General features: G+C 44.9%; 1 protein-coding gene across 1 annotated transcript in view; it reads left to right on the plus strand.

Moving 5' to 3' along the window:
• The first annotated feature begins 152 nt into the window (after positions 1-152).
• Positions 153-26,617, plus strand: part of LOC117580699 (midnolin homolog) — a 28,912-nt gene continuing 2,447 nt past the window's right edge. The window contains exons 1-3 of the mRNA XM_034267339.1: positions 153-1,408; positions 15,984-16,071; positions 24,400-26,616. Of these exons, the coding sequence (XP_034123230.1) occupies positions 966-1,408; positions 15,984-16,071; positions 24,400-26,616 (2,748 nt within the window). The 5' untranslated portion in view covers positions 153-965. The remainder of the gene's footprint in view (positions 1,409-15,983; positions 16,072-24,399; position 26,617) is intronic.

Consider the following 26,617-nt stretch of genomic DNA (forward strand, 5'->3'; position numbering starts at 1 on the left):
TTTGAAAATGAAAGAGTTTTCGAGGCCCGACGGTATATTTTATCGATAATTTTGCGGTCACGCTGTTTATAAAAATGCATGGAGGATTGAAATTCCGGGTGTAATTTACCTTGCAACCCTGTAATTTTTGTGACGTTTTACATGTGGTCGACACCTTAAATTATCCCACAAAATGTCACAGAAGCTCGCTTTTTAAAGCTCAATAGTACAAACAAATTTTTCGAGCTGTGTCGGTGCTTGGTGCTGCTGCGGTTGTTTTCATTTGTGAATCTTAAAAGCAGAACTGTGTGTGCCGACTGTGCCGACTGTGTGTGTGTGTGTGTGTGGTCGAGGTAGAGAGAAAAAAAGTAGAGAATAGGCATCGCTGAGATCGAAGAAACCCAGTTTGAATCGATGCGAAAACCACAAATACGAAGAAACCATTTACAACAGTACTGAAGGCGTGCGTGTAACGGGCAGCAACAGTAAATTGAAACGTAACCTCTTCGGCCCTCACATAATAGCCCCCCCCCCCCACACACTGCCTTTAACCGCATCGCTTCGCATTGCGCATTACGTTACGGCAACGGTTACGTCGTGCGTGCCTGCCTCTCGTCTTTCTGTGCCGCGGTGCGTGTGTGTGTGTGTGTGTGCGTAAGGTGTGGTGTATATAGAAAATCGATTGCAATTGAACCAACGCCGCAGTCGCCGTAGCAGCAGCCGCGTGTGCCGTTAGGATTTTTTCCATTACTAAAAATCGTGCGCGGTGCTGGGTTTTTTTTTTAGTTTGATTAATCCCGCGCCACAGTTTTCTGCAACATATCAGATTATTGTTTTACAATTTTTTTGCTTGTGCCACCCGCTATTCGGTGATTGCGTGTGTGTGTGTGTGTGTGTGTGTGCGTTTAAAGGAGAAAGAGAAGCAGCAAGAACGTAAAGTACGTACACTTCATCGCTCTCTCTCCTAACTTCGTTCCGGATCAAAAATGGATAAGCCAACAACAAAAACCACAACGAACACCGCGCCGTCTGATGCACAGAATGAGGCAACAGCAGCAGCGGCAACACAGCCAAATGCTGGGTGTGGCAGCACCACCACCACCAACAAGAGTAACATCAGTGGCACAACCACAACTAACGGCACCAGCAGCAACTGTAATGGGAATAGGAGCCACAGCAACGGCGTCGCCTTGCAGCGTTTATCATCATCGACAACAACAAGTGTAAATGGAATCGCCACAAGCAACGGCAACGGAAGTGGCTCCTCCACAAACGGTGGCATGTTGATTAACCTCAATATCAGCACCACCACCGGCGGCAACTTTGCCGTCAGTGTGGAGCCCCACATAAACGTGGAGAGCCTCAAGAAGATCATCGCCAAAAAGGTGAAGGTGGCAAAGGATCGCATATGTCTGCTTCATCGTGAAAAGTGAGTAGTAATGATCCGCCACTAATAAGGTTTTCAAAGTCAAATCCAAACCCACTTTAACCATTTCCCAAACCCATTTCTAAACTACTTTAACCCTTCTGCGACTCGTAAGGCCCCGCCATGGATTCTTCTTCGCTTCTATTCTGTCCACCGCTGTTTTTTCAGAGGTTATTTTTTGTTTCTGCTATACAGATGCAGTGACTGCCTTTGATTATCGTTTATTTGTGCTCTCTCTCTCTCTCTCTCTCTCTCTCTCTCTCTCTCTATCTGTCCCTCTTCTCTCTGCCTAACCTGCCTCTGCTCTGTCCTTTTCGTTCTTTGTGTAGTGCCTCTCTTCTGCTCGTTCCGGTTATTATTATTATTATTGATATAACCTCCAAAAATCCACTAAAAAAGAAACAAAAGAAAAACATTTGAAGGGTTAAGTATCATAAGAGGGGCTTGCAGGGGAATTGTGCAGTGCAAATTGATCTACACACACACACATAAGAGAGAGACAAACATAGGCAATGCGATTTCATAATCAATTTGTTGCTTAGTCAAAACAACGCAAATGAAAGAGAGAGAGACAGTGATGAAGAGTGGTGAAAAATAACAACAATAAAAGGGGGAAAAATGTGCGGCACATAACACGAAACCGGCAAAAAAAAATAAAAAAAATTAATCAAACAAAAACAGAAAATGCAAAGCGAGTCGAGTCGGTCGGCGTGAGTGTGTGTGTGTTGGCCGTGTATGTGTTAAGGAAGAGAGCGGGCGGAGAATGAGAGAAGCAGCCATAGTAGGAGCACCAGCGTGCCGCCAACTAGTTGAATGGGGGAAGCAGTGCTACTGTTAAAGCCTGCTGTTAAGTGTAGTTGTTACAGTTACAGTTATAGTTTCTCCTCCTCATTTTTGTTGTCCCCTTAAGAAATATGTATTCCTAATCAGCATCAAAATTGGAGTTCTCTCGTTTTCTATTGCAATTTTCTCAGCATAGCAATGAGTGCAACAGTTACTTGCACACTTGCATGGCTTTCTCTCTTTCTTCCTGTGTGGTATTCATTCCGCTTCCTGTTAAGCGCTACTATTATTGTCTGCAGGCCTGCCTGTTAATGCCTATTTCTGTTAGTGGTCTGTGAATAGGCACTGCTATTTCTAGCTCTTCGCCCGGGTGTGTATGTGTGTGTCCTCGCGCATTACAGTGGCTTCTTTTTCAGTCTCTTTGCATGCGGGTTTCTGCCTGTCTCCTCCGTCACACGAGACCGACAACTGTACTCGGACATTGTGCATCAGTCTCCCTAACTCCCCTTCCTCACATCATTTGTATTTTCAGCGAATACATAGATTTCTAATTGAGAAATATGTATGTATGTATGTATGTACTTTAGTCCTCCCTGCCTCTGTACATTATCTTGCCTTTGTGTGCTGTTGCTACTTCTGCAACAAAATCAGAAAACTTGACTGATAAGAATTTGTGCTTCTTTCTCGCTTCATCTCTTCTGTGGTGGTGTTCATCTGCTTCTTCTTTGTGCACTGATTCTGTAGCTTCTTTACTTGCTTTGCGCTGATGCCTTTCTTTCTCTGTCTGTCTGTCTGTTGTTGCATCTGTTTTATGCCACTTTACAGCAAACAACAAAAGCAAAATGGGCAATGGCGTCACGGTTGCTTCTGCTTCTCCTCTCTCTTCATCTTCTTCCACTTGAAGTTCCCTTCGTTGTTCATCTTTTAATGCTCCCTGCCAGCGTCGGCTTGGGCAGCGCTGCTAACCGGCGCGCCAGCCACATGTGTATGTGTATGTGTGTGCGTGGTGTGTTTTCTATACGGTCTGTGGAGGAGATTTTTTGTGCCTTTGTTCTTGGTCTCTCCCTTCCTCTTCATCAGCTTTTGCTGCTGCCTCATAATGATGCTGTGGACCGACCGACCGACCGACAGGCTGCGCTTATCGGACACAGAGGCAAACGGACTTGGGCTTCTCTTTGTTTGAATGTCACACACACACCACACACCACACACACACACCACACACACACACACCACACACACACACACACACACACACACATGCATCGTTAACCCGTAGATGAGAGGCAGCCATAGAGATGCCACCCCCGCATGGCATAGGACTGATAACAGCAAAAAAAAAAAAAGGAAGACCCACCACCACCAGAGCGAAAGCAGCAAAGAAACAAGGCTTTCGGTGAAAGCTTATTCACACCACCAATGCGCCACCACACCATGACAGCATTGCCATTGCCACTGCCACCAACAGCCCAGAAAAACCCTCATTTAACCACCAGCTAGAAGACGTGCAGAAACTTGGTGAAACAACTAGCCAACAAATGAAGACAATGTGGCACTGTGGCACACATGAATGAATGGGAATTTCTCTGCGAGGAGGCTTCATTTATTATAAACTCACCACCGACCGAAACTCAAACACCATCGAAGCCAAAGCCCAACCCAACAGAAACAAAAAACCAAACCCAAAATGAAAACTCAGCCTAAACCAACCCAAACAATCCTCATGATTATTGCCATGTGGGAAGAGAAGAAAGAAATGAAGAAGTGAGAACAGAAAATGAAAGAACTAACAGAGAACGGAATGAGAGATAATTAACAGAATGATAAAAGAGGCAATGATCTATTCCATAAACAACCCTTTAACACACATGCTGGAAAAAGGCAACATAGTAGAAATAAACAGAATGTCTTTACTACTAGTACTTTAATTAAAAACCATATTCAAAGTTATTCTGCAACAACATTTTACCAGTTCGATTTAAGCTTAAGCGTAACTACTTTTTTGTACATATGTATGCATTGTGTTTATACTGCACATTGCATAGAGGAGGAAATACCATATCAGAACAAAAAAAATTCTTATAGATTAGATTTGCTTGCTATCAGCCTCGCCCTCGCCCTCGCCCCGTGTACCGTACCATACCCGAACAGAGCAGCTAGGTATGTGTGTATGTACCTCTACCGTGTACTCGCCGAGTACTTTGTGCGGCGCACTCTGCTCTCAAGGTGTAGTATGCTGTGTTGTGGTGTGTGTGTGTGTGCGCTGTTCCAGCTATGACATAAGGCAAAGGCGCCCCACATGTCACCTTAGGGTTCTTCAGATAGAGATATGTGTACGTTTTATTGTGTGTGGAACAAATCAGCACAGGCACAGCGCACACGCTATACAGTGTCTACAGTCGGCGCTCTGTTTTGGCTTGGCCCTGGGATCGCCGCCGTTGGTTCTGGTTGCCGCTGCTTTTATTATCAACCGTTTTAATTTTAGTACGGGTGATTTTCTTCCAATTTTGATTCTGCTTCTGCTCTGGCTAGAATCTGCGGAAAACCTTTGAAGTTTTTTGTTGATCTTATATTTTTCCTTCCTTTACCCATTCGGTTTATTTTGAAGGGTATCATCTGAACCTGAACCACACTGCAAAAGGAGAAGACCGATGTTTGTAGTGGAGTACGGGTATGAGGGAACGGTCGGCACTTGGTGGTCGGGTCGGGTCTGTCTCCTCTTCCACTTCAGCCACTGCCCTCTGCGACGTCATCAGTTAGCAGCGCGTGTATTTATTTTTTCTCTTTTCTGCTTTGCTTTTCTCTTACTTCTCTCTGCCTGTGTGTTAGTGTGCGGTGGTGAGTTTTGCCGAGTGTTGGGTTTCGTGGTAGTTTTTTATTTTGGTTTTTGGTGAAGCGCAGAGCACAGCCCGCTCCATCACTGGACACCACGTTTTTTCAGAGGGCTCCCCCCAAAAACTTTCAGAATCCGACAGGTTACCACCCGTCCATGCCATCCAGGCTTTCGTTCATTAAGAGAGCTCCATTCGTGTCCGTTTCCTCACCTTTAGGGTGTAAAAAAAATAGTTGCTGCGTAGTAATTATTTTTTGTTTAGTCTGTTTATATTTTGCGTTGTTTGCCGTTGATTAGACAGCAGAGCAGTCGCCGTCGCAGTCGCGACTCGTGCGAGATCTTGTTTGGGAAGCGTGCCCGAGACGAGTCGATGCTTTGTTCTGCTGGTATCCTGCTATCTCACTCTATCAATCTCTAGTCGGATAGAGAGCGGGTGAGAGAGAGAGAGAGCTTGAGTGAAGATCAGGTTACACAAGACATAAGCGGCGGCCTGGGTTCTCTCTCCCTCTCGCAGCCTGCCTGCCCTTTTGGGCAAGATAGACAGAAAGAGAGAGGTTCATACCCTGCACTATATTTCACGCTTCTCTCTCTTTCTCAATATGCTTGTACGTGAAAACTCGTTTAGTTTCTGGGAAAGTAACACCAGTCTGTCTTTTGGAAGAGTGGATGGGGGGTGGGGAGGCTCACTGAAGCCATCACCTGCTGCCCTTGCTTCTGCCTTCTGTACCCCGCTATCCAATCCATCGCTTTGCCTGCCAATTTTCAAGCCCCACAAGTGGTGCCCACAGCCCCTTTCGCTTCTCCAATGCACTATTCTGAAAGGGTCGTCCATCATTTGTTTATGGCTGCCCTCCAGGCTTTCATTTTAGCCATGGCTTCGTGGGGCGCTAGGTGGCGCCACGCCCCAATTGGTGATGGGTCTCTGCTGCTTGCCTGATGGTACTGCTTAATACCCTGCATTTGCATGCATACCAAGAAATAAAGTAAATGCAACTCTTTATTCAGAGACTCCTTACACTGCTCGACCTATTGCACATTGAATTTATATTACTGCTTGCATTGTCCATTCCAATGAGGAGTCTGTGTCTCAACATATGTTTCTTTTTCCACCCATTGAGTTTTTAGAATAAATCTATCTTGGTTTAGGGACAGGGATAGATGCTTTCCACATCCATCGCATGTTGCAACAAAGTTGCCAAAAGCAGCGCTGCCTGTCAGCCGCAGCAGACGCTACACATTAAAAATAGAAAGCAGCAAGAGAGAGAGAAGGAGAGCAGAATATGGTTTGAATGGTGAATGGAATTGGGAATGGGATGGAAATGGTGGGAGTGGGTTCAGAGTGGGTGGTTGCTCTGCTTCTGCTGATGGACTGCTTCTAACGGGGGGCTGGGTTGTGTTTTTTTTTAAAGTTTATTTAAGGTGTTCCGGGGCCTCTGTACATCCATATGTATGTATCTCTGCGGGTATTTGTGTGTGTGAATGTTTGTGGTCTCGGGGTGTGTATCTGAAAGATATAAAAAATACATAGAGGCAAAATCGGAGCTAACGGCACGTTTGCATGTTTTTGCAGAGGCAAATAGTGTGTGTATCTTGTATCTGGCAGATACATCTTTAATTGTGCCAAATTGCATGCAGCAGCAGCAGCAGCAGCAGCAGCTGAGGAAGCAGCTTCATTCGCATGTATGTATACATGCTGAATCCTATTTATGGAACAGAGAAAAACACCTTCTGCTGCGGTAATGGCGATGGTGGTGGTGGTGATGATGATGATGATGGTGCATTGACACCACCCTCTATGCCCCCATGCCAGAATCCAGCCACGAGCAACCAAATAACGTCTCCCGGGAAATGAACGCATCACAAATTGCTTTTGCTTATGCAAATTCAAATCAAAATGTTTCTTCTAAACTGTAAACCACCCTCCCTCACATAACTTCTCACCTGCCACTCACCCACCACTAGCACCCACCCTTTGGCCTAAGTCTTGTTCTAGATCTTCCGAAAATAGCCAACAGTCGAAGACAAAAGAAAAGGCCATAGGAAGAAAATAACGAAGGAATATTGATAGACGAACTTTAAGCTTTTAATAAGTAGCAGATCTAGATTCGATCTAGACGATGTTATTCCTACTTGATCGGAAATCGAAGAAATCTTTGTCCACACTCCACTTCCCACCCCACTTCTTCCGCGCGAATAGATTCTTTGAATATGGTTTTTTTTTCATTCATATTTACGGCTGTATTTTCATTCTGAGAGAGCCAGAAACAAAGATAGATGAAATAAAACAGGTTGAGAATGTGCCCGTTCGTAAGGATATCCGACTTTAAGATGCCCTCATTGCAGCATTATCATTATTTTTGGGGTACAAACCTTAATAATATGTATGACAACTGCAAGATGTGTATATAATATGTAGCTGTATATGCAAAACTTGCCTTTACTTTAAATATTTTTGTCCATTACTGTGTTCCAAGAGTGATCTGCATGCAGCTGTACCTGCAGCATAGCATACCCATTCCCCAGTAACATACAAGTAAAGGGTATTCAAGTGTCGCAGTCGCCGTCACAGGCAGCGTCATCGGGTATTTACTTTCAATGAACGAACAAGAAAGAACAACAATAACAATAATCAACTACTTACGGCATCGATAACGTCATTAGAGGGGGAGGGAGATAGCGGAGGAGAGAAGTAGCCACTGCACACCACATCTCCCCAGCCCACTCGTATGCAGCCTCCACACAAACGTTTTAATGTGTGCGCGCTCTTCGCTGCTTCTGTTCTTCTGCGCGCTCTTTCTCTCTCTCTCTCTCTATTCACATCTTGATCTGCTGCGGCCGGCCGGCAATTGTTGTTTGTGCAGTGTACTGTGCCGCCGACTGCATTTTGCCTCTCTTGTTAATGTTCTTGTGTGTGTAGTTGTGTTTGCGCTGCTGCTGTCTGCATGCGCACTGCAAAGTGCAAAGTGTATGAATATAAGGTAGACATTTCCGAGAGACTTAATTACAATTCCTTCAAATTTTATTTTTGTGGTTCGAAGGACTTCTGAAATCGGTAAAGATAAGAGACTATGGTCTCGAAATAATGACTCACCTTTAGGGGTGATACACCTTGGCTGTGCCAATCACAAATCTCTCTCAGCGTCGCTCTCCCCATCTCTGTCCCTGCTTCTATATATTTGCATTTTCAATGTTTGCCCTTTTGCAAAATGCCTTCCGGTGGCCGCTGCTGTTGCGCCGTCTATGTGGCTTGTGAATTTGTTATTGCCGCTAACTGTTAGCGGCCGCAGCAGTGCAGCAACAACATTGCCTTTCAGAATCAATAGTTTCTTTTTAATTTTCAAATTAGAATCACTCGTGGGCGTGTGAGGCTGCTGCTGTGGGCGGAGGAATTTTGTTATATTTTTTGTTTTTCTTTTCTTCATTCTCATTTTCTTTGAGTTTTGTTTTTTTCTATTTTTAGTTTTTTGTTTCGCTTTTTGCTGTGATTGTTCATTGTTTTGTGCAGGTCCGCCCACCCCTCTAACCCCCGCTGCCCTTATGTTGATTTCTTTGTTTAATGTTGTCTTTGTTATGGATTCTGTTCGGTGCTCTGTCGCTGTTGCTGTTGCTGTTGCTGTCTCTTCCACTGGCACTGCCTCTGCTTATGCTCTGCCTTCTAGCATTTCCTTCGCTACTACAGCCTCCGCCTAACAATTTGCGCTGTTATGCCCTCTGCTGCAGTCTCTGCGTCAGTATTTTTCCCTCTAATTGCCTAAGCCTCTCTGTATGCATGCAGATGCGAAGCTGCACGTTACACGTTACCTTTTCCACCGATCCCAACTAAAATTGGAATTAGATTTACCTCCTTAAAAACATTAAACACCGACTTAATATTCATGTAAACACAACTGCGAAAAAGCTGTAAAAATGTAATTTCGGAATGGTATTGGAAATCAAACTTCATACTAAGCTTGGGCCTTCGTTTGAGGCACAGCTTTCCTCAGCTGTTTTCATCGATTTTCCCAGCACATTTTCCTCCTCCCCATCTCACTTTTGTTTAACCCTTTTGCTGCATCGTGTGCTTTTTATACCCCACGCCTCGTCTTTCCAAAACAAAGGCTTAAACAGAATGCTCTTGGGGTTTGAGGTTTGGTGGAATATAGCGAGAATGAGAGAAAAGCTATGGAAAGAGAGAGAGAGAGAAAGCGAGTGATATGTATAGACACACATACACTGAGAGAGAGAGAGAGAGAGAGGTACCCCGACTAGCATATGGTCAATGCCAGTTCCGGGTTCTAGTCTCCGGGTTGGTTGGACATTTTTGGACAGAATATTCACCATCAGCACAGCACCTCCATCCCCTCCAAACTCTACACCCCCTCCACCGTCATATTTCCCGCTTTACCTCCTCCTCTTTCTTTCAATAGCTTTTTGGGCCGGAAATGAATGAAAGTCATCCGGTTCCAGCAATGTGCTTTGATGGGCGGATGGTCGGTGGTTGCTGCAACCCAACCCTCCAACCTCAGGGATGAGGTTATGGCTATGAGATGTGAGATGTGAGGGAAAAGCTTCTTCTGCCAAGCTGGAAATTGCTGCTGCTATTGCTGCTAACAACCAACCACCCGCCCATTCTGACCAAGTGGGTGGATGTGCCTGTGGATGGTGCATGCATCAAGCAGGCTTCCTTTTATGGGTGTTCCTGGCAATCAGAGCCTGCCTGGGATTAGTTGACTTTAAAGTAGCCTCTGCCCTAGGGGTGGCACGAGCTGAACACAGAACACCGAACAGGCCTCCAAGCAGGCAATCGGGGGATGCATAGATGGGGATCAAAATGTTTTAGTATCTGCAATAAAGCCAAGTATCTACACCACAATTTCGATGTATCCAAAGGGGGGGCTGCTGCCCATTTGCACACGAGAGAGCGACACAGAGAAGACAGGGAAGACGGAGACACCGAGAGAGATGGAGACAGCTGATAGATGCCGTATGAAATGATGGAAGAAAGGGATTGCGGTATTCACAGATATCAGGAATATCTTAATAGTATTTCGCATTTGAAATAGAAAATCGATTACGATTTGGGGCTTTCCCCCTTTTTCTCCCCAACCCTGAACTGTATACTTGGTGTTCTCTGTGTGAAAGAAACGTCTTCATGCTAAAATATCTCGACTATCACGTTTCTGTGTGCATATCTGTCTGTCGCGCACTCAAACAAATACGAGAAACACTTCCTCATAGCTCTTTGGCAAATATTTCGTCAATGGTCTCGCGAAAATTGTTCAGATTCACGATTCTGTTGTCGTCTGGTCTGTTGTCTAATCAACAATTTCTTGTAGAACGCGTTTGCATTTCTTTCCTTCACTTGTCTGCCTTCTCCGCATCATACGTTCCCCTCCCTCCACTCGCTGATAACTCGAAATTGAAATTGAAATAGCAAACAATCTATAAACAATAGAAACAACAAGCAGAGTCGGTCTCTGGCTATTGAAAAAAAAGACAACGAACAAACAAAGAACAAACGAAATTCAAAACCAGATCTATTAAATTTGTGTCCTCGCTCAGATTTCATGGGTATGGTGATAAAAGGGGTCGAGTCAAGTGACCAAAAGAGAACAAGAAGATGTCTCTCTGGTCGGATCGATCTAGTAGAAAATGTTAAAGGTCTGATTAGGGTACTGGATGCTGCTCCTTTGTTCTATGTTCCTGAAAAGTACAGAAAAGTGTCTTGGCTAACCCTTTATTTATGTAATTCTCAATCAGGATTTTCTTCGTGTCCTGCGGTGCCTATGTGTGGGGGTGGTGGTACAGTTGCCCTTGAGCATTGGTGGAATTGGGGGGTGTGGTCGTGACGCTGGCAGAACATTTAAAGTGCGCCACTGCCGCTGCTTGCTTGCGTTTTTCCTTGCTTCTGCTTCTCCTTCAATCGACTGCTTCCCTCTCCTAGCTACTGGCTTCAATATACTGCTTTTCATTTAGTTTCCTTCTACTGCTGTGCCTCTGCCTCTGCCTACTCCTGTTCCTGCTCCTGCTTCTCCACTGCTCTGCTGGTGGAATTTTCTCAGTTACACAGCTTCAATTTCGTCTCTCTTTTCCTCTCCATTCAATTCTTGTTGTTCCTTTTGAGGATAGGCCTACCCTTGTGCCGTCGCAGCAGAGAGAGAGCGAGAAAGAGATGCAGAGATACATTGCTGGCAAATCCTTATACACATACTATATACATCTGTATATCTATGTATATCCTTCCTCCTTTCCCATGTTGTAGGTACATATTTCTAGGCACTAAACCTGATAATTTACGCAGCAGTAGCAGGAGAGCGACAGTGGCAGTGACAGTGCCCAGCCATGTGTCTGTGCCACAAGGTGGTGGAATTTAACGACAAAAAAGGGGCAATTCACTTGGGTTTTCTTTTCGGTTTGAAATTACATTCTGGCTTCTGCCTGAAAAATGCTTTGATAGGTGTAAAGAAGCGCAATAAGCAGAGGCAGAGTAGGGGATGTTTATGTTCAAAAAACATAAAACGTAAAAGAAATGTAAACCTAACCTCAACTCGAGAGTCTTCTCAGCGATGCAAAAGATTTTCAACTAAAAGCTACATAGAATTAATATAAAACATGTAATTAAAGAAATTAAGCACAGTAAAATGATAAAAGTATCCCTTGAAAAAACATTAGCTATCTTGAGCCTGAAATCTAAGAGAATCTTCGATGCTTTGTGGCCAGAAACTACTGCGGTTTACTCTGTTCGGGGGGAACACTTTAATTTGTACTGTTTTTGAGGAAACTCCACCGTTCGTTACAGTTTGAGAAGCCATCTACATCTCCTCTGCTTCCACCACCTTTATTGGCCCTGAAGCCAATTGAATTTTGTACTCCCTTTTCGACTTGTATTTTCTCACCTCTCACTCTTACTCCCACTCCCAATTTCTGCCTCTGGCTTCATCTCCTATTCCTCCCCCCTCCCCCCTTTCTGACTGTCTGTCTATCTTTCTGTCTGGGTTGCCAGGCCTCGGCCCGGGCCACGAGGCGGCGGTGGCGGCGTCGACGGCTCGTCGTTTGGCCTTCGTTTTGCGTCAGCGGAACCTCGCGTCGCGTCAGATTGCGTCGTCGTCTGCCTATTGCGTAAAAGCAGCGACGCTAGCAGAGAGCCGTCAGCAGAGGCAGACACAGACACCCTCGCAGACAGACACAAAGTCTATGCGCGCATCCACACACACACACACACACCCTTTTTCCTGTTAGGCTTTAACAGAGCTTTTCCCTGTATTATTTGAGAAAAAGAAAAACGTTATAAAATAAAGAAAAATCAAATTTAAAGCTGAAATTTGGGAGGAAAAAATTCCCTCCAGTCTCTACACACTCTGCCTCCCACTCCTATCGTTCTCTCGCTCTCTTTATGTCTATGTGTCTCTCTCTCTGCCCCTGTTTCCACTGTGGTGAGTTTCGGTTTGTGGCCATAATGCGGCTGACTGCTGACAATATTGCAACATGTGGCTGGCTCAGCTCGGCTGGCTGTCTGCCAGCCTTTACGTGGCAACGACTTTTAACATTATGCTTCTAACGTTATGTGTCCGCTTACGTGATTTGTTGGCCCTTTTCTTTTATATATGTAGAGAGAGAAAGAGCCTGCTGTATTTCGCGTACTGGTGGCTTTGAAGCTTACGCCATTAAGGCCGGCTTCTGCTTCGTTACGTTATGCGTGACGTTGCGGCATATGTAGCCCCTCCTGTGTTTTTGTGTGTGTGTGTGTCCATGAGGTTGCGTGCAACATTGGCTGCCACGCCTCTTTCGTTGACCCAAATACAGGGTTTCGGTGCCGTGCAGCAAAGCAGCAACAAATCAAGCGGCAGCAAGCAAGCGCGCTAACCCGAAATCTTATCAATTCATCAATCATGCATGCAGTCATTAAATGCGCTCTTCGCTTTGCTTCGTTGCGTTTCGTTTTAACTTTTCGTGGCTGGTTGCTCTCTTTCACTCTCAATAGCGCTCTCTTGGTTACCGTTTTATGTTGAAGTTGCCGGGGTTACCGCATCGGAAAGCAATCTCTCTTTCTCTCTCTCTCTCTCTGCTTAGAGCCGGAGACTGATGCAATGGCCCAAGCCCATTCTCATACGGTTTGGTCTGCCACCTTCTTATAAAATACACCTTGCGTGACACTCTGTAGTTTTTTTACCTTTCCTTTGTGTTTGACCAACACACTCTCTCCCTCTCTCTCTCTCTCATTTTGCTCTTTGATGGAGCGTAATTACAGTTAAGTCATTTTATGCTCCCTGCGTACAGTCACCTCTCTTTCTGTCTTTCAAAATGTAAGCTGCGACCACTGCACCTCCATCTCCATCTGTTTCTCTGAATCTCTCTCTGAGACTCTCTCTCTTGTGTACCCACCTGTCGCCAAGGAATTCCTTACATGCCCCACCCCCCATCACTCCGTACTGACGTGCCTCTGCCTCTGTTTTGTGTGTTTTTTTTGTTGTTGTTCGATTTGTGTTCGAAATTGCTTGCCCCTTTTCTTCCCCTTTTTCTGTTGTGGCTCGGTTGGGCCTCCTGGTGCGTTGCTAGCCAAAACAAATTCAACTCCCTCTCTCTACATACAACACAGTATCGATATGTAATGCACCCGACATCAACATTGATTTTACCTTAAGTTCATACGAAATATAGTTTGTACATTTGCATGGCTTGGGACTTAAAGCCATGCGGGCCGATTTTCGTTAACCCTAGACGAACTGTTAAGAGACCAGAAAGAGCTCTGACATCGGGGGTTAACGCAGTTGATTGTTTCTCCAATTTCGAACATGTGGATTATCTAGAAGAGTTACAATTTCAAAAACCTCGGAAATAAATACGAGCCAACACTATCCGTTCCTAAAGAAAACGTCGCACTGGTACCATTTCCGTAATGCAATCCTTTATCGGTTTCTCCTATGTATTTTTCTGTTAACAAACAAAAGCTCTCTAGTCTTACTCCGGCTACACATTTCATGTGAAAAACGTACAAAACAAACTCCTCAATTTCCCAGGAAAAACGCACAAAACAAACTCCCATCCTCCAATGTCTCAGTCGACGTTGGCAATGTTACGATCCGATCATCACACATGCACACACGCATACAGCAGAGACACACACCAGACAAAAGCTAAGCATTGCGTCACCCGTAGAAACGCAGACGCAATTGTTTATTAAAAAATTCGTGCCGATCCCCCTGTCTCCACTAGGGTTCCCTGCCCCCGTCACCATGTGCAAATAATGGGAAATAATTCTTGTGGGGGGGGGGTCGGTAATTTGTAATGTGAAACTCCCCGCCTCACTGCCGGTTTTTTTGTACTTTACTTATAAAGTTAAACAGAATTAAATAAATAGCCAAGCAGCTGTGTTGCTTATTTGTTGCTGACATTGTCCGTACTGTTGTTGTGTGCTGTTTAACACCTGATCTGATGCTGTTGCAGAAGTGAAAAGTGTCAACAGCGTTGAACACAGCTTGGCGGTGCGGCACACGTAAATGGACACTAGGATACTTCGAGTACTCAGTTTCTTAAACAGACATGACTTAATCTTAATCATTCTGCATTCACACAATTTGTGGGATCTTCACATTATAAATTCATAAACCAGCCAAGAGTATGAAAAAAAAAACAGCAAGAATGAAATATCAACGGGTATCCGAAAGTAAAACAGTAACAGCAGTAAAAGCACCAGCACCCACTTCTACACCCCTTGTACAACCCTCGAACGGTAGGGGCAAACCTGTAAAGTGCTTGAACCTTTAATTTTTTTGCTTGTGCGCTTATAAATTGTCATTTAGGTTTACTCTCCTACTCCACCTCTTCCTCCTTTGCCATCTCCCCTGTCTTTTATATATGTACTTATGTATATTGTTCACATATTTTCTCGTATTTTATTCTGTGGATCAGAGTGCAATTCGACAATTTGTCGTATTTCTCCTGTGGTGTGTGTGTGAGGGGATTATATTGAATAAGAACACAGGGAAAAAAAAGCTGTTGCTAAAGTTCTAAAGAGCAGTGAGGAGGAGGTCCCCCCGCGTGTCTGACTGGCGATGAGTTCATTCTCATTCATACTAAAGTTGGCCAATCCTGTGTGGCTCCTGTGTTTGCGCATACCTTAGATAGTGGGAGAGCTTTGGCAACACTGGAGTGTAGTGCAAGATGCAGTTGACAAATAAATACACGAAGAATGAATTTTCTCATTCTTGAATTGAATTTATCTTTCTCACAATACTCCCCCACTCTCCACCTCCAGCCCACATTTGGTCATTTATCAAGCGAGATATCTCAGAGATATGTATGTAAGTACATATCAGTATTTCGATAATTGAAATGCAACCTTATTTATTGTTCAAGTGGCAAAAAACGCATCGACTTTGATGTGTCTGCTCTGGTGCCTTCTTCTTAATTGTCTACCTCCCTTTCCCCCGTACTATCCTCTTTATTCTCCTTCTACCTCTTATTGACTGGAGCTACACTCTTTAAAAGGGTATTTGAATTATGAATATATTCTTGATCAGTCTATAATAGCATCGGATCACTTGTATCTGCCAAATAAAAAGTGTAATGTAAAAAAAATGTGTTTAAATTACATTCAATTCCAACCACATCGGATGTATACAAAATTCCATCTGCAAGGGTATCAATTGCTTCGCCAATGCCGATCTATCCGATTTTTCAGATGCTTGTCTCAAATGTCACTTGAAATTTCATTACGCATGCGCGCGAGTGCTGACAGCAGCAAATCAACGCCAGCCTGTCCCTTCTCGCTCTTGTTCGCTTTATGTCGTTTTTTTTTTGTGAGTGACTGTACCTTGAAGTGTTTTTATTTCTATTGTTTTTCAAAATTGAAAAACAAGAATCGATAAATGCCACGTTTGTTCTAATTCTACTCATTTTCGTTTTCAAATATTTGATATTTACTGCAGCTATTTTTTTGTAACAATTTATCATATTCTTTTTCGATTTTCCTTCTTCTTGCAGAGAACTACAGGATGGCACACTCAAAGATCACAACTTAATGGATGGTTCCAAGATCATTCTAATACCAAATGTAGAAACTGGTTTATTGGTAAGTTGCGTTTACCTTAACACACGAATATCGCGATTATTAACTAACTCGTTGGGCAATGTGTTTAAGAACTGAAATGACATAAAAAAGACCAACAGGTTCAGTTTTTATTTCAGTTTGTGCAGTCATTGAGTTAGCAGTTAGAATTCGATTGAAGAGTGCATTTTGTGGGCAACTAATGACAATTTAAACCCGAATTCGGTCTTCCGTTGTGGAATTTTGTGACTAATTCTATTCCGAATTCCAATTTGAGTTCGAATTGGATTTGCATTTGAATTCTGCTTGCTCGATTGCTGTTGATCGTTTTTGTGCGTTGTCGTCATTTGTTCGTTTGCCAAAAGTTGTTTGACATTAATTAATTTGAATCTCTTTGCATATTTATTTTATTACACGCAACCAACACCGCACCACACACAAACACAGGCTAACAGACATTTTGTTTTGCGATTTGGACTCTTAACTAAACGAGTTTTTAGCCTACTTTCGGATGGAGTACACACCTCAAGAGTCAGGGACAGGGACAGGGGAGGCTCTTTGCAGGCTTTTAATGCATGACAAATTCCAACTCGAATCCAAATAAGAGTAGATTGAAACATTTATTATCTTTTCGGTGCTTTTGGGTTTCCTTTTTTCTCCCTCTCTCTCTCCCTCTTTTTATGTCTTTCCCTCTCTATCCACTCTTTGAAGGTTTCTTTGTGCGTTGCATGAGAAAGTTTTTGCCTGAAATTGAAAATTTATGCGACAACCTACGCCGCCATCTAAAGGTCAAGTTTGCATTTGTATGCGCGTCAGGGCCCTGGGTTAGTCGCTCTCAGTCCATGGCATGGCAACAAACGCGGGAATACGGTTTATGCTAAGCGTGAGCGTCTGTTGGGAGGGGCAGGGAGTAGTACCATAACTATGTAATCTCTCTCTCTCTCTCTTGTGTAACCTCTTCTTTGGCTGCCGTCATATTCTCTTTTTCTCGGCTCTTCTTTGCACTTATTTTTTCCCCTTCATCTTCCACTTGTGCCCTACTTTTGTCTCGTGTGTAGTTGCGGCACACACAACCGTTTGATGTACCGTTTCGAGTTTTGAGCCCCCCACAGCCAAGTCCACTGATCTCTTGGCTCGCTGTGTATATTCTCTCTCTCTCTCTCCGCATTGCAAAATTTGCTGCTGCTTGCTCTGGTTGCAGCCCCTTTCTACTGTAGTAGTGCCATATAACCGTTGATCGTGTATCGTTTATTGTCTATGCCGTGTCAATCGCCATAAATCTTGAATGAGTCGCTCCTCTTCCGCTCCCTCACTCTCTCTCTCTCTCTGGCTTCACCTCATGTGCTGTGTTGTGACATTCGTTTTATTTGCAGTCGAAGCTTTAGTTTCGGTTTCTTTTGCTATACCTTCAGCCATTTCCTCCCTTGGTTGACTTCACTGCAGATAAGCAGATAAAAGAGACAAAAGCATGAGAGCAAAATATCTCAACATCTTAGAGTTAGCACATGGTACATAGAAGGTTAAACATAAGGCATAAAAGAGCCATTGAAAAGAAATAGGCAATCTCAATAAATTGAATCAAAATCGTTGAAAATTCTCAGAAATATTTCATATTTCATCGGAAACCCACTCCGGGTCGATGTGTCGGGGGAGGCATTTGTTGGCCGTATTTATTGCATTTCATATTGCATTCAAAGCACACTTGTAAACGTGTCTCTGTACCTCTCTCTGCATGTGTGAAAATATATAAAATTTCATGCAATTTTCGTGATGAACAAAGAAATATTTTGGCGTGCACGAAAAATCCATAAAAAAGATCCAAAGCACAAAAACAGAAGTTAAATTTATTTATGTACGTTGCCATACATGTGTACACATAATCTGCCCATGTGTACATCCATGTGATATTTGAGAAAACAAGAGAAAGCAATACAAAAAACCCAATAGAGAAACAAAAATAAATACTGCATTAAATCTGCACCACTAAAATGAGCTAAAACTGTCTCTTTTTCATATTCTAATCCCATTTATTTATTCCATTGAGCACCGCAACAGACAGCAATTTACTTTTCTAGAATAAATACCCCTCGTATAAGAGCAAATTCAAACCAAGCACCCGAGCTACGAGGCAGGCCCCAGTATATTCCCCGAAATTCAAATTCGAGCTCCTCTTCCGCTGAGGTGGTGGGACGAGACGGCACTGGACGGACACTTCTTTGTCTCTTGCTGGAAAGTCAATAAAAAAGCTGATTAAAATTTATTTACAAAACGAAATGAAATTGCAATATATTCGTGCAAAAAAAAAAATACAACAAAAAAACCAAAATCCACAGACACAAAACAAATACGAAAAGAAATGTTTAAATAGCCAATTAACAATTTGCGTCTCTTTGGTTGTTCTTTCTGCTGCTTCTTTCTACTCTTTTCGGTGTTTCTGTTCTTCTTTTTGGCTTTTTTTTGTTTTGTTTTGTTTTTATTTGTATATATTTTGTACTTGCTAATTGCCAATGTTCGGCATTTGGGGAGCAGTCTGTCGGAATTGCAGATAGATGAGAAGTCAGTCCCTCAGTCGTTTTTGGTGTGTATTTTGCTGCCTCTTCTCTTTGGAGGAAAAGGTGTGACCTGGCGCATATTCCATCTCCCATTTATTAATCCGCCTCTTTCATTATAAACGATGTAAGAATGCATTGATCCTCTGACCATGCCATGGACTGTAATCTGTTCTCTGTGTGACGCATGATATTTCGAGTTTTTGCCACCTCATGTCATTGCCTCCTAATTAACGCCAAAAATGAAAACCAAAAACACTTGCAATTCGGTGGCAGGCTGCCGCCTTCTACTCTGTGAAATGTGTGTTAACAAGTGACAGGTGAACTCGATGGAGACATCTCTCTCTTCTCGTTCTTTACGCGGAGGCAGGATGAGTAAGCCAAAAGGTGACCGGCAACGCATGGCATAAGCCATAGTGTGCGAGTATCAAGAGGTATTCTCGCACTCCTTTCCATTTCGTCTAAGCAAAAAGAAAAGTAAAAGTACTGTCATCGTATAAATAAACGAGAACATACCCCCTAAATATAGTAGTACGATCCGTGCATATAGTAGATGCGAATGTATCTGTCACGGCATTTGCATATTGCTCCAATTTTATCTTGACACATTCTGTCCGCCCCTCACAAAAATACTGTACACAGATACATCTACAGTACATCTGCAGGGAAAAAGAGAAATGAGAGAATTATTTCAGCTGCTATTAACAGTAATAATATTTTGTAAAGTTTATTATCGCAACGAAATGTGCAAGAGCGGCAAGGAGATGGGAGGAAAGGGCAATGCACACTTGGCAACATGCTATATTCCTACTCCTCCGATATAGTATACATACATATATGATATATGTAGTCATCGTTCCGCCAGATGTTGATGATGATGATGGGATATGGGGGTGCACATGTATGACATGAGTGGGTGTTGTTGATGACGAAACTTTCGATTTTGCTTAGTTTTCTATAAATATCAGAATTGTTCTGCGCGGAGGCTTTAAGCTATGCATGTTAACCATTTAAATTGGGAAAGCTGGAACAGATTAGATTAAGAAAGTGAGAGGGGATCGTCACATGAAGCACACAATTCGTTTTCAAAGAATATCGAAACAGGTGGAGGATATATGGCACTTGCTGTAGTGGAAATGCCAACCTGAACGGATGAAATGCAACAAGGCAACAATAATGCAACAATAATAAATAAAAACTGTATGAATATGATAATGAAGAAGTGTTCTTCGATTCAAATTGGATGACACTTTCTCCGTTCATTTCTTTTTGGCACCACCAGCAACCGAATGTCGGTTAAAGTGTGTGGGTGGCATGCACCAACAACCCGAACGAATGCAAAAGAAATGGAAAGGAGAACGGAGGCCGCAGTCTTTCGAATCATCTGTCGAGTGGTTCTGTCCCGATTCGTTGTTATTATTTATGCCATTTAAATGATGCGCTGGCGTTTACCTGTCAAATTAATTACTTTTGCTTTCGGTTTGGCCTTTTGGACAGTCGCAGTCTGGTGTCGCAGCCTCTGCGCAGAGGGAGGGAGCGTGGGGGTGTGTTGCATAGATTTATGAAAATGATTTTTAATGGAATTAATCGCACAGAACAATTCGCAGCAAAAGCAAAAGACAAAAGGCGCAGACAAAGGGCGCTCGCTGTGGATACTGATGATGATGGCAGTGGCAGTGGCAGTGGCAGCGCCAAAGACAAAGCAAAAAAGATGGTACGGAACGACATGGAAGTGGAACAGCGGTGGTGGGATGCTGTGCTGACTTTGATGGCTCATAAAAAGTGCCAAAAAGCCAAAGAAACATTGAGAATCTCCACAGATATGCGGATATATGTAAACTCCGGCGGCGGCGGAGTGTAGGTGTAACCAGACCAGACCAGACCACAATTTATGTGTCCTTTGTACATATGTTTTTCTTTTGGAAGCAGAATGGGAATGTATTGGGGGAGGAAGATGAAGGATGTGGTGGACAGGTTATTAACCAGTTATATTTGCCGCTTTGTCTCTCTTTCTCTGGGAGAATCTCTTCTCAGACTTTTTAAAACATTTCTATTGATGGAATCGTTTTATTACTGAGTTTTATTTAGATCCCTTCATAATCATCCTTATCATTTCTCATCCCCGATGCAAAACTTAATCTGCATCTGCCTCGCAATGGTGATGTGTCAACAAGTTGTGCATGGAACGGAAATACGCAGGAAAGAAGAAGAAAAGAAAAAATTAAATAACTTCTCTGCTCACTTAATTTCCGTCAATCCGGTTTATCGGCGACGCCACGGCCACGGCCACAGCCTCAGCCTCAGCCACTTGCTCCGTCTGCAATCTCTTCCCATCAGTGAATCGGATCCAACAGATCTGCAGAAAAAGTGTGCTGTTAGGCGGATGTGCGAGACACGTCTTGAATGAGTGACGAGATGACTGTACCCCGATGACCGACCCATTCCATTGCAGATACTAGATACTAGATACTAGAATACTCCGATTGATAACATTCCAATCATTCCCTATCTCTCTCTTTTCTCATTCTTTTCTGTCTGTATCTTTTCTCTGTTTGATCACAAGTAGATACTAGTATTTGTATCTGTATCTGTGTTTGCTATACTCTGTGTATATTCATTTATATTTATCATTTCTGTTGAATCGATTCGCAATCCCAGAGCTGTTGCTGTTGCCATTTTGTAGGGGGGACGGACCTGTGAGAGGGGCTGTGGTTTGTCTTTCTGTGTGTGTGTGTGTGTGTGTGCTTTTGCCATTTACAAATTGCTATTATTAGTTGGATTTAATTGCTTTTGGGGGCATGAGTAATAATTGGCCAAGGAATTCACTTGTCGCATGCGTTGTTCCCCCCTTTAAGTAGTATTCGCTGTAATCTCTTTTTAATGGAAAACTTTTATAGTGGCGCTTTTTTGTTGCTGTTTCTTGTGGCGCCTTGTGATTGGAATCGATTTGATTCGAAGTATTTTTTACACAAAGTTTCCTATCATTAAGGTGATAACAAAGCAAAGGCAAAGGCGTGACAGCAGTGAGACAGAGAGAGAGATCCGCATTGCTCCTGGGCTGACTTATCTAAAGGCACCCAGAGGGGAAGCCTCTCTCTCGTATGATTTCATTTCCCGCGGGCTCTGCAATGACACATAAGTTCCACAAACAATAAAAACAGTGAATAAAAAAGAACCGGCACAACTATACATATATTTGCCTTTAGATAAATGTATTTTTAAGCCGAAAAAGCAATGCACAAAACGAAGAAAACTAAAAACAAAACTGGTTCCAGTTCCCCTCAAACTGTGTGGTGGCCGGTGGCGGCGGTAAGTGCAAACTGCTTGACGCAATGCTTGTCCATTCAGATAATGAAGGCAAACACAGGCCGCCTGGCTGGCACTGGCGCCGGTCTTTGTCTTTGTCTTTGTCCCCAGCCACTAGTACTATAAAAAAGAGGCGCAACTAATACGAGTGGTGCCCGTACGTGCTCCCCCCGGCTGCACCCTGCCTGCAAAACAGTTGTGTGTGCCCCTTATCAAACACAGGCCAGCGCAGCGACCAATTTAATTTGTTACAAATTTTAAAGTGCGCTGAAAAACTTCCATTGGAATGGCAGGCCACAAAAGCTACGCAATAAAAATAATTTCATGGTCAGCAAACACGAACGGAACACACACATCTGCACTGCATACACAATACAAAGCACACAGATTGCTAGAGAGAAACTAACGCAGAAAACACACACACACACAAAAGAAAGAAAAGATTGCTTTGTCCAAAAAATAATGTATGTACGAGTGTTTTTATGAACAAATTTGTGTGTGCGACTTGCGCTTTCATACCGCTGATTGCTGCTGATCTATCGATTATGTAGGAGAGGATCAACAGGGATAGATAGCAGCGGGGATGTTACATCTGAAAACCAAGAAACTGCATGAAGCAGCATTACAAACCAAAGCAAGCAGTGCATGAGTGATGGAATATAAGACTCTCTTTTCTCCGGACTATGACGGAAACAATGACTGAAGCGATAAACCCAAAGACAGAGTTAATAACGATGATAGGTTACCCTATTTTAGGAACACAACTAATGGGGACCCCCTCTCGAAAACCAGTTTAAACACAGATCCAAACATCCAAACCAGCAAAATCAGATCCAAAAATCAAAAACCAAAAAAAAAGTCCACTTAATTTGCACAAAGTTAATAAATTACAGCATTGCCGTGGTGCCGCCTGCCTTTGTTTTGCTTTGTTGTTGTTGTTTTAAAATTTGAAATTTTCGATTTTGCTGCTGCTGTTGTCGTTGGCGTTGACGCCGACGCTGGGGGGGAGGTGACGTAAGTTGCGTGCGACGACGTCAGTTGACCTTGGTACAGTTAGCCAGCAGCGGCAGCCATGGATACAGTCACAGTCACAGTCACAGTCGAGCAGCGGCAACGTCACCAAATAGGCCTGAACATCATAGCCGCATTTTGGGCCTTTGGGGATACCCTATCTTCAGAGCAGAGAGATCATGGGTGGAGGCTTGAAGAAAGAAAACAAAACCTGGGATCTAGGCTCTTAGGGTTTCCTCCTTCTGTCCGTACATCTACTCTTAGATTTGAATAAAAATTTGATCATTGTATCAGAATAGCAGCCTCGATCGAATGATGTGCACGAGATTGATGTTGATCCCATCTGCCAAAGAGTGGAGAGTATCTAAAGCTTCGATCTCTCCGAAGAGGTGCTATTTTTGTTAGTTGTTTGGGTTTGTTGGTTGGTTGCTAGGCCGCACTTTTGGTGTAAACTTTTTGGTGGGGTTGCATAAGGTCTGCTGCTGCGTTAAATGCGGCAAAGGGAAAGTGGATACATACTTACATATGTACATCGTCATTGTTGTTGTTGTCGTAGTCGTTTTCCATCTGAACAGAGTTTCAGTTGAGTTTCGTCTTGTGCTTTTTGTCTTCATTTGAATATTATTGGGTCACTGTGTCACAGAGGCAGAGACCCAGAGCCCCAGAGTCAATAAAAAATGACCCCCAAGCGGGGCTCTCTCTCTCTCTCGCACTTGAGAGTGCATGTGGCAGATATATGTAGACATATATTTATGCATGAATCTGCATCTGTATATATGGAATGGAAATGATTAATTAACCGCAGACCCCAGCGTCAGACCCCTGAGTCGCACTTGAATGCCCTTTTGTTAACTGCGTTATTTGTGGACAGAGGAGGAGGAGGCGCAATGAAATCTCTCCTGGATCAAGGATAAACGAAGATTAAAGAGCATCAGGGATCTCTACGAGAGAAGCATCAGAGAAAGAACATCGAATCTCTGGAATGTCCGTCCATAGGGATTTCACTGTAGTTACTGTTGCTTGATTTTGATTTTACGTAGAGAAAGGCAACAAAGGCAGTGCATTGAATCACGTACCACAGAAACAGCAACAACAACAAAAGCAAATATTATTGGTGCTGAAAATGGGGGGTTTGGTTCTGTTTTCTGGAATGTTGTGGTGTGGCAGGGAAGGGGAGGAACAACTACACACATTCCATATGTACATTTGTCAGTGCTATATGAATGAATTCATTAAATGGAATGCTGCAACGCGTACCGAATTCTCGTTAGATAACCACACAGGGAGCATAGCGAGGCAAGCAGTAGAGCGGAACATAAGCTAACAAGCAGTTAAGCAAGCAGTCCAATCCTGCAGTCCAAGAATGGTGCACGCAAGTCGTGCTTGAAAAAGCAGTTCAGTCCTATAAGCAGTCCAAGCAGTTGCATTCAAAAACGAATATAATCCACAAATCTAATCTTACCTTTCCTTCGCTCTTCTCTTGCAGGCCCAGCGTCCGGAGAACACAGTGATGCAGGCCCTGGAATCACTCAACGACTCGCAGGTCAATGACTTCCTCAGCGGCAAGACGCCGCTCAATCTGAGCATGCGCCTGGGCGACCACATGATGCTAATCCAACTCCAGCTGAGCACAGTTAATCCGAGTGCCGCCACTGTGGTATCCGCATCTGGCGGTGGTTCCGTCTCAGCTGCTGCCGCTGCTGGTGCCACCTCCTCGTCCACCAGCTCCAGTTCCAGTTGCAATGCGACTTCGGCAGCCGCCGCTTCTACATCTCTATCGAAGGGCGGTGGCGGCTCCTCTTCCACCGCCGGATCACAAGCAGTGCTGGTGGGTGGCGGTGGCTCCTCCAACGGTAGCTCATCATCATCGCACACCCGTGCTCGCCCCTCAGGCCAGCGCCTTGGAAAGATCGGCCATGGGCACGTGCACAGCCATCAGCATCCGAGCCTGCATCATGGCTCCTGGCACGGACATGGGCATGGCCATGGGCATGGGCATCACCATCATCATCACCACCACCATCATCATCACCATCATCACAACGCCTCGGCGGTGGCCGCCGGCACCGGCGGGGGCATGTCCTCGCTTCGCAAGATGTTCGTGGAACTTCCCAGTACCAGCCCCAGTCCCAGCACCAGCTCTAGCTCCAGCTCCAGCTCGGGAGGGGTAGGATCGAGTGCTGCCACTGCCGTTGGGAGCCACCGGGCCGGACCTGGAGGAAGGCAGGAGAGCCAAGGACAGGGCCAGAGTCAAAGCCTCATCAATTCACCCGATCTGACCAAACTGCTGATCAAGGGCGGCATCCCGAATATTGTCAAGAGCTTTGCCCTCAAGGAGACAAGGCGCACGACGGTCAACGGATCATCTGGATCGTCTGTCGGTCCCGCCACCGGCAAGAACCTGCTGGAACAGTCGCCCATCAAATCGCTCTCGAATCTCGTCTCGAGCCCCATCAAGATGACAGCCATCAAGAACATTCCCTCGGGCTCGGGCTCGGGCTCGAGCTCGGGTTCGACTTGCAGCTGCAGCTCCACCCCGCCCACGGCCACGCCGCCTGCCTCTACATCCAGCAGCGCCTCCGCTTCATCGGGTGGCGGAGTGTGCAGCAGCAATGGCTGTCAACAGGATCCAATAGCCGCCAAGCTGACGTCGTGCCTCTGCACGCGTCTGGCCACATCGCCAGTTGGCCAGACGACAGGGGCATCATCCGCGGCGGCTGCCCCTCCATCTGCTTGTGCCTCCGCCACTGCCCCAATGTTACCGAGGTCCAACAAGTGCCCCGACAGTTGCATTGGCTTTGCAGCGTCCCGCTCCTCGGCCAGCGGTAGCAGCAGTAGCAGCACTAGCGCTGGCAGCAGCAACAGCAGCAGCCTCGGAGTCACCTTCTCCGGTAACTCGATGATGCACAAAACCGGCAACAACCGCATTGCGCGCTCCAAGCACCGCCACTTCCATAACCACAGCAGCCAGAATCAGTTCTACCAGCAGGCGTGCGTTAATGCAGCCGCCTTTTCCGCCTCAGGATCGGGATCGGGATCGGGATCTGCCTTGCGCCGCAAGCAGGAGCAAACTGGTGCAGCAGCACCCACAGCTGCTCCCACAGCAACAGCCCCTCAAGCCACCATTTCAGCCTCCTCAGACCCGGATGAGGCATCACTGGGTGTGTCCGACACTCGGACACTGGCCGAGGCATCGCGCAATCTCACACAGACGCTGCGCAAGCTCTCCAAGGAGGTGTTCACCAACAAGATCGATCTGTCCGGGGCCAGTGTGAGCAGCTCCAGCAGCAGCAGCGGCGGCGGCTCCTCGGGGTCCGGTGGCAGTGGTGGCAGCCACGTGGTCGGCGGCTCTTCTGCGGGTGCAGGCGATGAGACACCAAGGAAGGGCGGCTCCGGGGCCGTCATTGAGTCGATGAAGAACCATGGGAAGGGAATCTACTCTGGCACCTTCTCGGGCACCCTGAACCCCGCATTGCAGGACCGCTACGGTCGCCCCAAGCGCGACATCTCGACGGTGATTCACATTCTCAACGATCTGCTGAGTGCCACGCCCCAGTACAGCCGCGGGGCGCGCATCAGCTTCGAGGCACCCAGCGGCTCCTCCTCGAGTGGGTCAGGCTCCTCGTCAGCATCCACCTCCTCCTCTGCTGCAGCAGCAGGAGCTGCAGTCAGTGGACTGCACCATGGATCCCGCGGTAAAATTG

Source organism: Drosophila guanche, unplaced genomic scaffold (genome assembly GCF_900245975.1).
Source record: "Drosophila guanche unplaced genomic scaffold, DGUA_6, whole genome shotgun sequence".
NCBI lineage: Eukaryota > Metazoa > Arthropoda > Insecta > Diptera > Drosophilidae > Drosophila > Drosophila guanche.